Source organism: Otolemur garnettii, unplaced genomic scaffold (genome assembly GCF_000181295.1).
Source record: "Otolemur garnettii isolate 467f Iridium unplaced genomic scaffold, OtoGar3 scaffold00015, whole genome shotgun sequence".
NCBI classification, from domain to species: Eukaryota; Metazoa; Chordata; class Mammalia; order Primates; family Galagidae; genus Otolemur; species Otolemur garnettii.
Genome location: NW_003852410.1, coordinates 10,534,623 through 10,548,596, shown reverse-complemented (window position 1 = coordinate 10,548,596; position 13,974 = coordinate 10,534,623). Strand labels below are relative to the sequence as shown.

Here is a 13,974-nt window from a genome sequence, read left to right as displayed (position 1 = left end):
ATGCCTGTTTTCTCATGTTTTTCTTTCCTTCCTTAAATCCTCTAACTATAATGGGCAGCCAAAGACGGACAGAAAGGCCCCCTACCCTGCCCTGCACTATAGCTCTTTCCTTCTTGGAAATGTTCCCCAAACTACCTTCACATTCACTCTATCCCCTGTCCTACAAGCCAATTAACAGTTTTTTCAGATGAATTCCAAATTCATTTACGCAAGTATCTGACAAGTCTGAGCTTCCTATGAATAATAGGGAAAGGGCATTCATCTTGCCATCAAAAGACTGGGTACAAAGCCCAGCTTAGCCACGTGATATCAGTGTGTTTTTGGCCTACTACTTGAAGGAGTGCTACTTTATTTGGAAGGCTGGCTCCTCCTTTTGACTACAATATCTTGAAATGTACACTTGCCTCTTTGAGTTGCCTGTCCCACATCACCCTCATTTAAAGGATACAAAATGTAAAACAACGCTTTTAAAATAGTACGAACAGTGTATCGGCTACAGGAAACGTGTGGCTACAGAAAAGATGGCTAATCTCTCTGAGCCTCAGTTTTAGTTTGTGTTCTTTTTCTTGGTCATCTTAAACATCAAAATGAGACATTTTATTTGAGAAAGCACTTTTCACACTGTAGGTTCATTTATAAAAGGAGAGTTCTGTTTTTACAGACCTGAGTTCCAAATATTGGAAGGTGGTGAAGCCCTATGACAGGAAGCAGATATATAGTGTTAGAAAAACTCAGGTAATATCCTAACACTCCATGCATGGAGACGGGTCTCAACCTGACACTCCATCCATGGAGAAGTCGCTCATGAGGTCAGCAGGTAATCTTTTTTTTTTTTTTTTTTGGCAAGCAAATTGTTTCTCTTTTGGAGACAACTTGCAAAGGCCTGGAGAATGAGCTTGGCCCCCAAACCCTGGGCCACACAGTGGCTCTGCCCAGTGGCCATTCATTTAGTGACAATATTAATAACGTGTCTCCACGAAGTAAAGCTTGATTCGAATTTGTACAAGGAAAGACGCTTAAGATATTGAGATGAAATGGCATTCTCTGTTCCCAAATGAGTTATTTTTTTCCTCTCTCTCCTTTGTATTTTTATTATTTTCAAAATTCCGTCCTTTCTATTGCAGAGGAATTTCCCGGAGTTTTGCAGCATCTCTGCTGACAGGCAACCACATTTTCCTCCCAAGGCGATTCTTATTTCCGTGAGGTCAGGACTGCCAATGGGGGCACATATCGGGGGACAGGTTGATGGAAGAGAAAGCCAAAGGTCCAATTGTCCGGGGGCTGGGGCCTGTGAACCTTAGCCAGCAGGAACAAAATGGAATCAGTGTACACCCGGCTGTGAGTGCTCCATGCTCTTTTTTTCCTTTTTCTTCCTCCAGTGGATAACCTTGGAAGAAAGCATGTTCTTTCCCAGGAGAGAGCTTAGAGCCGCATGGCTTCAGTGTATTCACAGTGATATTAATGCATATCCTTTCAATGTTTCTTTTCTAGGTAAGCCAAAAAATTCACATTTTCATACATTTTCTTTTTGTCTGTTTACTTTGTTTAGCAAGTCCCGGCCCAGTTTGAACCCACCACCCCCGGGTGCATGGGGCCTGTGCTCTATTTAGCTACAGGTGCCCAGCCACATTTTCACACATTTATAAAAAAAGAAGAGGATAAGCCTTCAAGGGTGGTCAGAGAATTAATGGTTGGCATGAGAGTAATTAAAATCCGCTGAATTTTCCAGACCAGCTTTTTTTTTTTTTCTTTTTTAGGAAAGAGAAAATTTAATAATGGACTCCCTAATGTGTATCTTGAGTATTTTACAATTTAGAGAGCTCTCTCACATCCTTCATTAATGGACCTTAACAAAAATTAGGAGCAGTCTGTAGGGTAGGTATTATTGTCGCAATATTTCGAGTGAACAACCCCAAAACAGAGGTTCCAAGACTGATGCAAATAACATTGTTGGCTGTTGACACTGCTGGGATTCTGAGACTTTTGCAATTCTTGTTTGAGCTCTTTCCCCCAAATCAGGCTTTCCCAAAGTGTGTTCTCTGGAACATTCACTGTTGAGAAAGTATTGCAAAAATTGAATCTCGGGGTTATGGAAGTGTGGGAAACAATATGCCCATTTTCAAGCTTTATAATGTACATTAAAATGGTAGAGACAGAAATCCTGCAGGAAAGAAACGATTTAACTTTGCATTTTGCATATTATTTGGCAGCCTGCTACTTTTATTTAACCCCAAAAGCACACTGTGGGGATTCTTGCACAGAGCTTTGTAATGGTTCAGGTTATTCACAGTAAAAGGGGAATCTGTGATTTGCAACTCTAATGGGGACGAGATGCTTGTTTTTCAATGCTCAGAAATTTGAGCAAAATCTTTCAGAGTAAGCTTTGGACAAGATTATAAACTTTCTATGACAGTCCATTGTAGTGGAAAGGACAGGCTCAGGATTTGGACAATGTTGTTCAAATGAGGAATGTTTTTCAGCCACTTATTAGCCATGCACACTTTGTGAGGTCACTTAACTCTTCTGAGCCTCAGTCCTCTCACTTGTAAAATCGAGGCAGTAATGTTCTATGCCTTGTAGGACTGCTGTGAAGATGGAAGGATGTGATGCGTGGACGATTCTTGACATAGAATTAGGCCTCTGTTAAATATTTGATAAATCTCACTAATATTCTGATCTTCAGCCCCCCTCCTCTTGTGCTATTGTGCCTCTTTCTTGCCCTATTTTTTTTATCCTGCCTTGCAATCCTGAAGGACTTTGCTTCTAGCTACTTTCCTAGTTGGGGCAGTGCAGAGATGACAAACACAATGCCTGTAGAGATCTGGGGAGTAAAGTAAAGGAGTGAAGGGGGCTGGATGTTAGATGATGGGGTGTGTCCCCCAAACTGTGGCAAACTTTTGTGTTAAAGAGACGGTCACTCTTGATGTTTGCTGTTGTTATGCCTTTTTGTTGTGCTTTTACTGATTGGAAGTGTGGACTCAGTAATAGCAATCTTCAGATATTTAAAGAGAAGCCAGATTTTTTTTAATGTTATGTTCCAATTTCTAAACACTCTTCTGGGTAAATCTCACTTTTGGACCCCCAGTTAATGAGTACTGGCTTAGAGGATTTTCAGCATCCTGTTCTTATAGAGACATAAAAACTACAAGTGTAGAAGGGCTTACAAGGCCATCTGGTGGAACTTTCTACTTGATCAGAAATATATAAGGAAAATGTGTCATCTAGCTACTTCTCCTCATAGAGAACTAAGTGTGTCATGGAAAAAGACTTCCACTTTTACTCTTCATCTGCATACTCTCATTGAATTCTCTTTTGACAATTCAATAATACTTTTTCCATTGTAATTATCACATAACTGGTTCAGAAAATCTACTTTATCTCCTCTAAATTCACAAAGCTGTTAAGTATCTGTAGATTTTGAGAATGGAGTTCCAGACTGTCTAGGTTTCAAAGCCAGTGCACTTAACCACTGGCTAAACAATTCTACTTGTTAAAATGCTCAGGGCTGATATTAAGCTGAAATTTGCTGCCCTGAAATGTCTACCCTTTGGTCCCGGTTCTGCTCTCCGGAGACAAATAATAAGTTTAATCCTTCTTCCACAAGACAGCCCTTCAAATATTTGAGGATGGCTCTCCTCTGCCTGCTAAATCCTCTCTTCCCCAGGCTAAACATCCTCATTTCTTCCCGCTGACCCTCATAAGTCATGGCTCCCAGCCACTTCATCATCCTCGCCCTGCTCCTCAGGAGAGGATTTCAATTTGTCAAAGTTCCTCTTAAACCACGAAGCTCAGAAGAGAACAGAATCCTTCTATATGGTGACACAAGCACAAGTAAGGAGGAAAATCTCGCCTCCCTTGTCCTGGCCAACATGCTCTTGTTAATGCAACCTGGGTTACATGTAATTCAGGTCGCATTAATAAGCTTGTGCCAATTACTGTATGTCAAAAGATAAGCAAATGTTGAATATCGATCTAACTTCACACCATACAATTTTGCTTTCTGCTTTTTAAAAAAAAAAAAAAACTTGAATTGAAAAAAACACTTTTTTGCCACCCCACTCCTCTTCTGAATAAATTTTAAAAGGCAAAAATTTTTAAACCTATGTAACAGACTTGGTACATATTATTATTAAATACCATTTATTAGATGTATTTACTGTTTTCACCTATACTGATCTGTTTTGTTTTATTTAATTTGACAACTATAGCAAAACCAAAAGAAAAGAAATATTTCCTGCTGTGTGAATACCTTTTCTTAAACACATACTTTTTTATCTCTACTGCCCTAATACTGCTCTTCAGATAAGTCTATTTATATTTCCCCCAAAACAAAAATTTTAAAGAAATGAACACATACTTGTTTTACTAGGATCATCCTATAAATATTCTAGTTTTGTTTCATTTTTAAAAATTGGAATATATGAAGAAGCAAAAAACAGAAAGGAAAAAAATCTGCTACTTCCTGTTTTACTTAAATATATGTATTTCATGTTATAGATATATAAAACATATAATATGTATATTTGTATATATGCATCTGCTCCATTCTTTTCAATCCAGGTAAGTCTAATTTTTGCTATCCAATATACTTACCCTCCTAGCATTCCATCATTCCAGAGGGTAATAAAATATTCAGTAGTCTTGGAATGAAAACTTAACTCTAGAAACTTCTTGAGACCAACCCTTAGCCCCCAAGTTGGCAAACCATGCTCATGGATTAATCATCCTTCACGTGTGCTTTGTAGGTGACGTTTGATTAGAACACAGCCGTGACTATTTGTTGATATTTTGTCTACAGCTGCTTTTGCCCTAGAACAGCACAGTTTTGTAGTGGAAACAGAAACCAAGCAATACCCCAGGCTGAAAATAATTACTATCCAATCCTTCATAGAAAAAAAATTCCCCAACTGCTGCTTTCTGGTTAAAGGAGTCTGTACATTCTATCATGCAGCTCATTACTGACAACTGGAGCTAGATAGTTTCCTCTCCCCATGCTAGACAACACAGAAAGCAAAAATAATTTCCTGCTTGCTTCTGGAAATACTTGCTTCTGCCGGACAAAGCTTACTTTTCAAGATCAACATCAGGATCTGTATCAAAAGCCTTACCTCCTGTGTCCACCATGCTCAAGCTATTATGCCATCATCTCTACTCTATTTCAATCGGTTCTTTACCTTGCATGGATAATTTTAATATCCTCTAGTTTGGGTCATAAAACTCTATACAAATTGCCCACTGTTTCTTCTGGAATAGTGCTAGAACCATGTGAAGTTGTATTCACCGTAGCTATAGTCCAGGAAACTTAGTTTCACCTGATCAACAAGTATTTCTTGTCACCCTTTTTAGGAGTGGAGAAGTCAACATTGCAGATACTCCAAACTATAGTAGTATCACTCACTCACATTCTCCTATTCTGATTAATATAAATGCAGAAAGTGTTTCTATGAGCTATAATTACTTGCATACCCATATGTTACAGATAGAAAAGTAGGCATCCACAAAGGCGGTAGCCACTCTTGGGTGATGTGTCCCGCGTGCAGAGCGAGAGGGTGATGTAGTCAGAGCATCTTCAGGTAGTCGAGGGTCTACCCTCCAAGTCCCAGCTGTCTTTTCAGGTGATGAACCAAATCACAATAACTATTTATCTTCTCAGTTTTCTCCACTATGAAACTAAAAGGCTGACCTATATTATCTATATAGTTTCTTTCAATTTTGAAATTCATAGAAAGTATGATTTTTAGGTATTCTCAAAACCAATTTCTGTGCACTGGTCTCTTTCAACAAGACACTGTGGCCTCAAAATACATATAAGAGAGACTGTATGGGTGGCTGAGTTAAGTTCTACAACTTGGTGTCGCTGATAAAAAAAATTATAGAAATGATTCTATTTCCATAACAAACATATTTGCATTTATTTCATGCTGTTAGCAACTTAACATGTAATCATGCCTCCTTTAAGAAAAGAAATAATGCTTCCTCTGATGACATCAACATGCTGTGTAATATTTTTCTGCTAATCTATCATCTATTATGACTGCCTATTTTGAGAGGTTGGCATAACAATTATCATAAGTGGTAGAAATATATTCTAAAAACAAAGAACGTGATGGCACAATTTATCTTGCTACTTTGCCTGACTAAATGGTAGGGGGGTTTACTCACCTAAACCAGATTTTTTTTAGATCATAAATAGTTTGCTTTTTAATTTCTTACTGATGTGGCTTGATAGTGAAGAATACTGTGAGTGCCAACGTTGGAAATCTGTTGTAAAAATTGTTAAGAATCTTCTCTTCCTTCTGGTCATGGATTGAAATAAAACAACGGAGCTACCTGAAGACAGAGAATTTGGTATTTTTAATTTATCTGATGTAGTTAATTAACTGGTCAATTAAAAACAAAAGGGCAATTAGTGCTGAGAACATTTGTTCTGCTTATGAACATGCCATCTGAAAGTAGATCTTGATCTCTGCTATGAAATTCGTTAGTGTCAAGGCAATGCTGCTATAAATAGGGGGAGAATAAAGCTCAGTCGGATGCACGCACTGGCCACTATGATTTCCCGACATCCTAAAGCAACACAGTAAGATGCAACTGGACGAAGATGTTGGCCAGTATTTTGAAGTCATCGTCCTCCATTGGCCATCCTATTGCCCTGTACTTAGGAGCACTAACCACAGCTCTTTCGTAGTCATTTCTTCTTTTCTGCTGCCAATGGGAAAAAATCATCTCCAATTGTGTGAAGGAAGTGAGAAAGATTATTATTTGTAATTGACCTTTGGATTCATAATTCTTCATCCCCCAGGCCTGTATCACCTAGATGTAGTTATAGAAATTAAATGGCACATAGTTGAGAGAACTGAACAAGAAAAACTTCCTATTTTTTCTCTTCCTCATCAAATACAATGTTCTAAGTCATCTTAGCTTGTAAGTGTGGTTGGTAAATACCAGTTAGAATCTTTATAAGCCCCTTTTGAAGGCTTATCATAAAGCTACGCATGAATGTCCACCCTGCCTTTTTATTCAAGAAAATGTCCTTAGTTGTCAATTCAAGGAAAAGTTGGAAAGCTCCTTAAAGACCACAAAGACTGGCTCTCTATTTTTGACAACTCCAGTTGTCTGCCATGCTTGCTTGGCAAACCAAGTTTAATATGGTAACGGCCTGCCTCCTGGATTCCCCCTGCTGCATGCGTCCAACCAGCATTTGACTTCCCTACTGGTTCCTGGCTGACTGGCAATTGTGTAGACTTACAGACTGACACATGGACAGTGAGGGGATAGATTGAGTGACAGTTTTCCATTTCGAAAGAAGTTATTATTCTGAACCAAACAAACTGTTAGTATTGTCTGGGTTAAGTACAATTAGCACTGGGTATAACCTCATTGTCACAGCAATAATTTCTGTATTCTCTCACCTGTCACCTGGAATCAGATAGAGGTCAATGACACATAGTTAAAAGAGGTCATATAGGGCGGCACCTGTGGCTCAAGGAGTAGGGCACTGACTCCATATACTAGAGGTATTGAGTTCAAACCCAGCCCCTGCCAAAAACTTCCAAAAAAAAAAAAAAAGGATCATATAAAGACAGGACTCACAGTCTGGAACTACTTCAAATGCAGGATCTCATTTTTTTTTTCTCTGCCAATATATAATATTCTTACTAAAAATGCTAACATGGGTTTAGACAAAGACACTTTTAGAATCCTTTAACAGAAATCTTCATGAACAAGTGCATTTGGGAGTTTAGAATGCATTAGACCAGGGTTCAGCAAAAGAACTTCCAGAAGGTCTAAAGCCATAGAGAGTCAAACAGTAGGACACTGTTCTCTGATGCAGCTATTCAACTCTCCCTTTGTAGCACAAAAGCAGCTATAGACAACACATAAATAAACAGGAATACTGAGCTCCAGTGAAACTTTATTTTCAAAAATAGGCAGAGGACCAAACTGAGAAAGCAGACTATGGTTTGCTGTTCCTAGTTTTAGCTTTTAGAAAGTCAATGTGGTCCACATTTAGATGTTTTTATATGTATTATAGGTATATTATGTACATTAAATATACATATATATGTACACATATAAATTGTTTTATGTATGTATGCTACCCAATGGTCAATACCCTTATCATCAACCAACATTTCTGTTTCAACAAAAAGACTTAAATATTCATACAAAGTTGGATACAAAGACCTAAGCAGCCCCACATTGGTTTGGGACATGCCAAACTTATCTGTATATTCCAACTTTCAGAGGGTTTATTCTTTTTTAATTGTACGAAAGGGGTGGTAGGCCTATACACACTCTTTTCTTGAAGTGTTTGAAATGGTTACTTTTGCATTAAGAAATTTCACAGAAGAAAAAGTAAACATATATTGTCTAGGAAAGACAAACTTTGTCTACTAATAATAATAGCCTTGGGTGTGAGGTCATGAACCAAGATACCCACTCATCCTGACCAAAATATTATTTAAAACACCGCCTGGCCTATCTATACAAAACAAAATTTGGCAATGTATTTTTGCAACTATTTTAGAGCTAGAAATTTCTTTTTTTTTTTTTTTTTGGCTGGGGCTGGGTTTGAACCTGCCACCTCTGGTATATGGGGCCGGCACCCTACTCCTTTGAACCACAGGCACCGCCCTAGAGCTAGAAATTTCTTTAAGTTAGTTCTATATACTGGCCTTCCTTTATTGGTCCATTTGCCTCAGGTGATCTGTAGGCTTTTAGGAACCAAGAGTTAATTTCTATGGCTATTTTGCATATTGGCGACTAGCATAAATCTTACCCACTCGATATTTCTATTTCATTCTGCAGTGAGTCAATAACTATACTTTTCTTATCCAGATTGCTCTCAATGAGCCAGAGTCTTCTCCTTCATCAGGCAATTTAAACTTTTACAAATGAAACTTTTACAAATGGCAACCAATGCATAAATATGAGCTACTTAGGCTAGTTTTTTAAAGTAATGCCAAGCAAAATATCTTTTGGGCTTTGCCCTCATTACAGTGTGCTGATAAGTAATCAGTTGGTAAAGGGCAGTATTTGCTGTGAAATTATACACGGGATTGAATCAAACGATCTCAGAATATTAGAACTGGAAGAAATTTAAAGGTTATTACTAGGTCAAATTCTTTAATTTTCAAAGGAGGAAACTGACAACGTGATTGTACATGAATCACTCAGCGTTACTCAGCTGGTTAAGAAAAAGAGAGGACAGTAGAAACAAAGTCTCTTGAGTTGTGGTTTACTCTTTGTCTCCACAATACTGTGTTGTCTGTCTGTCAAAAACAAACCTAGCACATATTTATTGAATGACTGTGAGCTCTGCATTAGATACTGTATCAAGTATCATGAAAAAGTATTACACATGGTGTTTGTCATCAAGGTAAAGCATGAAAACTCTGACAATATAATGGAGTGTCTCATAAGTACAAGAGCTAAAGGGTGTGCATCATGTCAATCGGCTCTAGAAGAGTCTTTAAGAAAATCTTCCCATAAATTTAGGATGAAGAATAAAGGTGCTAGTCAGATTGTTTGGGTTGCAACATGAACCAAACAGCAAAAAATATTGGGCAAAAGTTTGTTTTATTGACTCACATATCTTAGAATTCCAGGGGTTTTCGTTGGATGTTTCAAAATTCTGTGATATCAGGTATGATTATAGGTTGTAGGGATGGCATAACATGCAAAGCAGAGCTCTGTTTCCTGCAGTTCCAAATAATAAAAGAGCCACACAGGAGATTGTACCTAGAAACAGGATAACAGCAAGGTGGGACTATTGGAGGTGGATTGGGTCTAAAAAATGGGGGGAGGGTTGGCTACATTTTGCAATCTCTTGAGGACTAGATATTTTGAATAATTTTCAAACCCAAAGAATAAGAGTGCTTTCTTGTGATTTAGATATTTGGTAATCCCTGGAAGTTGGTGTGTATCAAAACTCAGTGTTGCTAAAACCTTTCAAGGGAGTTAGTTGAAATGGAAGCTCAGTAAATTGTCCATGAAAGGGAATTGAAAGGTTTTGGCCATGGATCAAACTGGGTCAAGCTAACACTTGTGAAATTTACCAGATCAACAGGTTTATATATTAATAACTTAATGGAAAGATTATTCTCTTGCCCTAATAACATTGACAAAGATCCTGTCTTTGATGGTCATTGATTTCAGGTAGGTCACATGCCCATCCCTTTACAGAACATAGTGGCCAAGGAGACTAATTTCTGAAGGACAATACCCTGGGAGTTATAAGGAGGCAATATGATTCCAAACATAGGGACTGAAGGTATCACAGAACTTTTATCACAAGAAGAAGACGGCTCGGCGCCTATAACTCAACCGGCTAGGGCGCCAGCCACGTACACCTAAGGTGGCGGGTTCGAATCCCCAGCCCGGACCCGCCAAACAACAATGATGGCTGCAACCAAAAAAAAAAATGGCCGGGCGTTGTGGCAGGCACCTGTGTTTCCAGCTACTTGGGAGGCGGAGGCAGGAGACTCTCTTGAGCCCAGGAGTTGGAGGTTGCTGTGAGCTGTAATGCCACGGCACTCTGCCCAGGGGGACAGCTTGGGGCTCTGTCTAAAAAAAAAAAAAAAAAAAGAAGAAGACAAAATTATTGGATAGGAAAAAGGAATAAATATCCATTGAATAAGTGGACCATATAATTTATCTTGTAAGCTAAGACTTTTTTTGAAAAACAAGTGTATTAAAAATTCCACCATGACACTTGGATACCAGAAACCATCCAGTGAAAACAGGATGGATGGTCATCCTATTATCACACAGTTTTGGAGAGAAAGGTAGATGCTAAGAGGTAATTCTATACAAACCAAATAGCATCTATGTGGAAATGAGGGCTTGACACATGAACAAAGTGAATGGGGAATAGATCTTTCTCACCAGACTGGAAGTCTATTGTAAGCTATTTGGTGGGAAAGGAAGGTTAAAAATCCACTGTGTGTGGTCTTGAACATCACTCCTAAGGACCTCAGTTGTTTATGCAATGGAAAAGTAGCTATAGGTTTCAGAATACTGGTGTAATTAACCAAATCTTAGTTTGGAGAAGAATAGTTTGATGGAAATATTCAAAGGACAAGATTTGAGGCAGGAAGAATGGAGATCCACCTTTATTTACCTTCAAAGCTACTGCACCAGTCAAAACCTCCATCCTTCTTTTCTTGGACTATAAAGATAGCCTTTAATATCTCTGTACATTTCCACTTTTCACCCCATCCCTTCCATTTTCCACAGTAGTGAGGGATGTCAATTCCACCTTCTGTGTGCTCTGCTTTACGAACCCCAGTCATAATCTGAGAGGGCAACACTCAAGCTCGCTAGCATGGCCTGCGGGTCTGGCCGGTTTCAGCCTCTTTCTCTTTCATCGATCTTGCCTGATGCCACAGTCCTTCTGAATCAAACTGGACATTTTCAGGGCTTTAAACATCCAGACTCAGCCCTACCACAGGACCTTGTCACATGGTGTTTATTCTGCCTAGAATGCTTGCTGGTCCCATCGTCCCTCCTGCTAGCTCAACTCCTGCAGCTGGGACTCTTACTCAGTGCCCACACACTCTTTGCCTGGTGAAGAGCCATTCATATTTCAAGCTACAGCTCACAACTCCTCCTGAACCCTGCACTGTAGATCTCATAGATCTCACTTAAAAAAAAAAATCATATTTCCCTTATATAACTCTTTATTCAATATATGTGCAAGTTTTTATTTATTTTATTTTTTTCTATTTTGTTAGAAGTCTCTCTAATAAGACCAGAATACTGCAAAGGCAGAAATAAAGGATTGAGGCTCACCACCAAGACCGAAGTGCTCCATAGCTTTCAGAGGATGGACGCATGTAAACAACAAAAATAAATACATAAATATTTACTGGAAAAAATGATGAATGAATTGATATAAGTTATAATTTAATTTAAATGTAAGAATTTAAAAGTTGAGAATCTATGGTGTCAAAAGGAATGAAAGATAAGATGAAAGAAAGTTTGTGAAAGACTGTTATCCACTCCACATAATAGTCAACATTGTAACCTGAAGATTGTTTGTTTTTCTTATGATTTATATTCCTTGATTGTGAAAGTATGTAATTTAAGCTTTGTAAAAGAAGTTAAATATGTTCAATATTTTTTGGTCAGGTTTAAATAATAGGTGACAGGAAGAAGTGAACGTTTTTTAAATTTGGAAAATACATCAGGAAGAGATCCAAATTTCATTATTTACCATTATCACACTTAAAGTCCGTAGACTTCCAAGTGGCATTTGAGGTAGCAGGAAAATACATTTCCACTAAGCTAAAGTTTCCAAAGAATCCTATCAGTTGCTATGTGATAGTTTCGTCAAACATAACCTAGATGAGTTTATTCTGAGCTTATTCTAGGCGTTTATGAGTTTTTATGAATCTCTTAATAGATTTCCCTTTGGAGTAAAAGTCAGACTAGCAGTTTATCGTGACTTCATTTATCATTGCATAGCTTACATGTTAAAATAAATTAGAGAAAATTATGATGTAACCCCTTAGGAAAAGCGGGCCTTATACCTAAAAGATAACATTGCTAGAAATTGATTTCCTGGAGAAGTTTCATAGCACAATATTAATTTTGGTACTAGTAACATTACCAAAGATAATGCTTCCTAGTGAGTTATTCTCAAGAATATGAATAAAAACCATAAAATATAAACTACGTTTTTCCACATACTATAAAATATGCATCCATAAGATAGAAAATAACTGTTAATATGCATGAGAGACGTATTATAGCATATTCCTAATGATTAAAAGTTAAAAGGACAAGCCAACAACAGAATTGTAGAAGTGGGTTGATTGTTTTTTAGTATCTTTTCCACATCAAAGAAACTGAACTTACACTAATGAAAATTTTTGTCCACATAGAATACACCCATTGAATTCTTTCTCAACCCGTTAACAAGTATAGCAAATATGTACAATAGCTAATGGCATGTATATTTGAGATATGAACTGAAATTAAGAAAACAGGAATTGAAATTACTAAAGCAACCTATATACATATAGCCATTTGGCTTGCTTTATTCTGAATAATAATATTTTAATGTTAAATTAAATCAATATGTAACAATCAATGTACATATTAAAATATTCAAGTTTGTATGTCTGTCATTTCATAACCATTTTATTTCTTTCAGACCCCTGAGCTACTGACTGGAAGACAGAGTTTTTTTCCTCTGTTGATTGCATGGGAGAAATTTTTGACCTTAGAAAGTGGAGATGAGGTTGCTATGGAAACTGATAATTCTGCTGCCACTCATAAACTCTTGTACAGGTAAAGTGCTCTATTATTATGAGTTTTGATTGATAAATATATTGGCATTGTATTTCTTTCTAGAAGTAAAGCAATTTTTAAAAAGTACAGTACGTATGTTATTTGAACGACTAAATGATACAGTTTTGAAGGTAACCTCTGTAGTTAACACAGGAAGAGTTTAATACTTAAAAATGTTTTTGAACACTATTTTTAAACAGAAACTATCATTATTACATGTCTAAATGGTAAAATGTGACATTTTTATAGTAAATGAATGTAATTAAATAATTTTTATTACTAATACATAATGAAGAATTGTTCTTTTTATTTCCTTTATAGTGAAGCCTCTAAAAAATTAAAATCGAAATGCATATATTTCCTCACATTTAGAATTTGATAAGACAAAAAAAAAGCTATGTTGGAATAGAAGACAAGGGGATATAAGAGGTTACATCAGAACTGGAAATAACCTTAGAAATAGTTTATATCCTCAATTATTTAAAAAAATAGATTAGAGCATATTCCATTGTCAACTTAAATGTATTAATGTGTGTGTGTCAGCCAACTTTTACTTCATAGCACACTACCCCAAATCTGAGTAAGTTAAGATAATAAATGAGCATGCAGTTAGCTGATGCGTCCATGAGTTGGCAACATAGGATGAACTTCACTGTGTGTCCTATTGCTTTTGCC

The 13,974-nt window shown here is 37.3% G+C and overlaps 1 protein-coding gene across 2 annotated transcripts in view; it reads left to right on the top strand.

The window, feature by feature from the left end:
- Positions 1–13,974, top strand: part of CNTN6 (contactin 6) — a 311,477-nt gene that overhangs the window by 47,926 nt on the left and 249,577 nt on the right. For both annotated transcript variants that reach the window (XM_023510687.1, XM_003785488.2), the window contains exon 2: positions 13,163–13,299. Coding sequence is in view for 1 of the 2 variants with exons in the window: in XM_003785488.2 (XP_003785536.1) it covers positions 13,245–13,299 (55 nt within the window). In the remaining variant the exon portion in view is untranslated. The remainder of the gene's footprint in view (positions 1–13,162; positions 13,300–13,974) is intronic.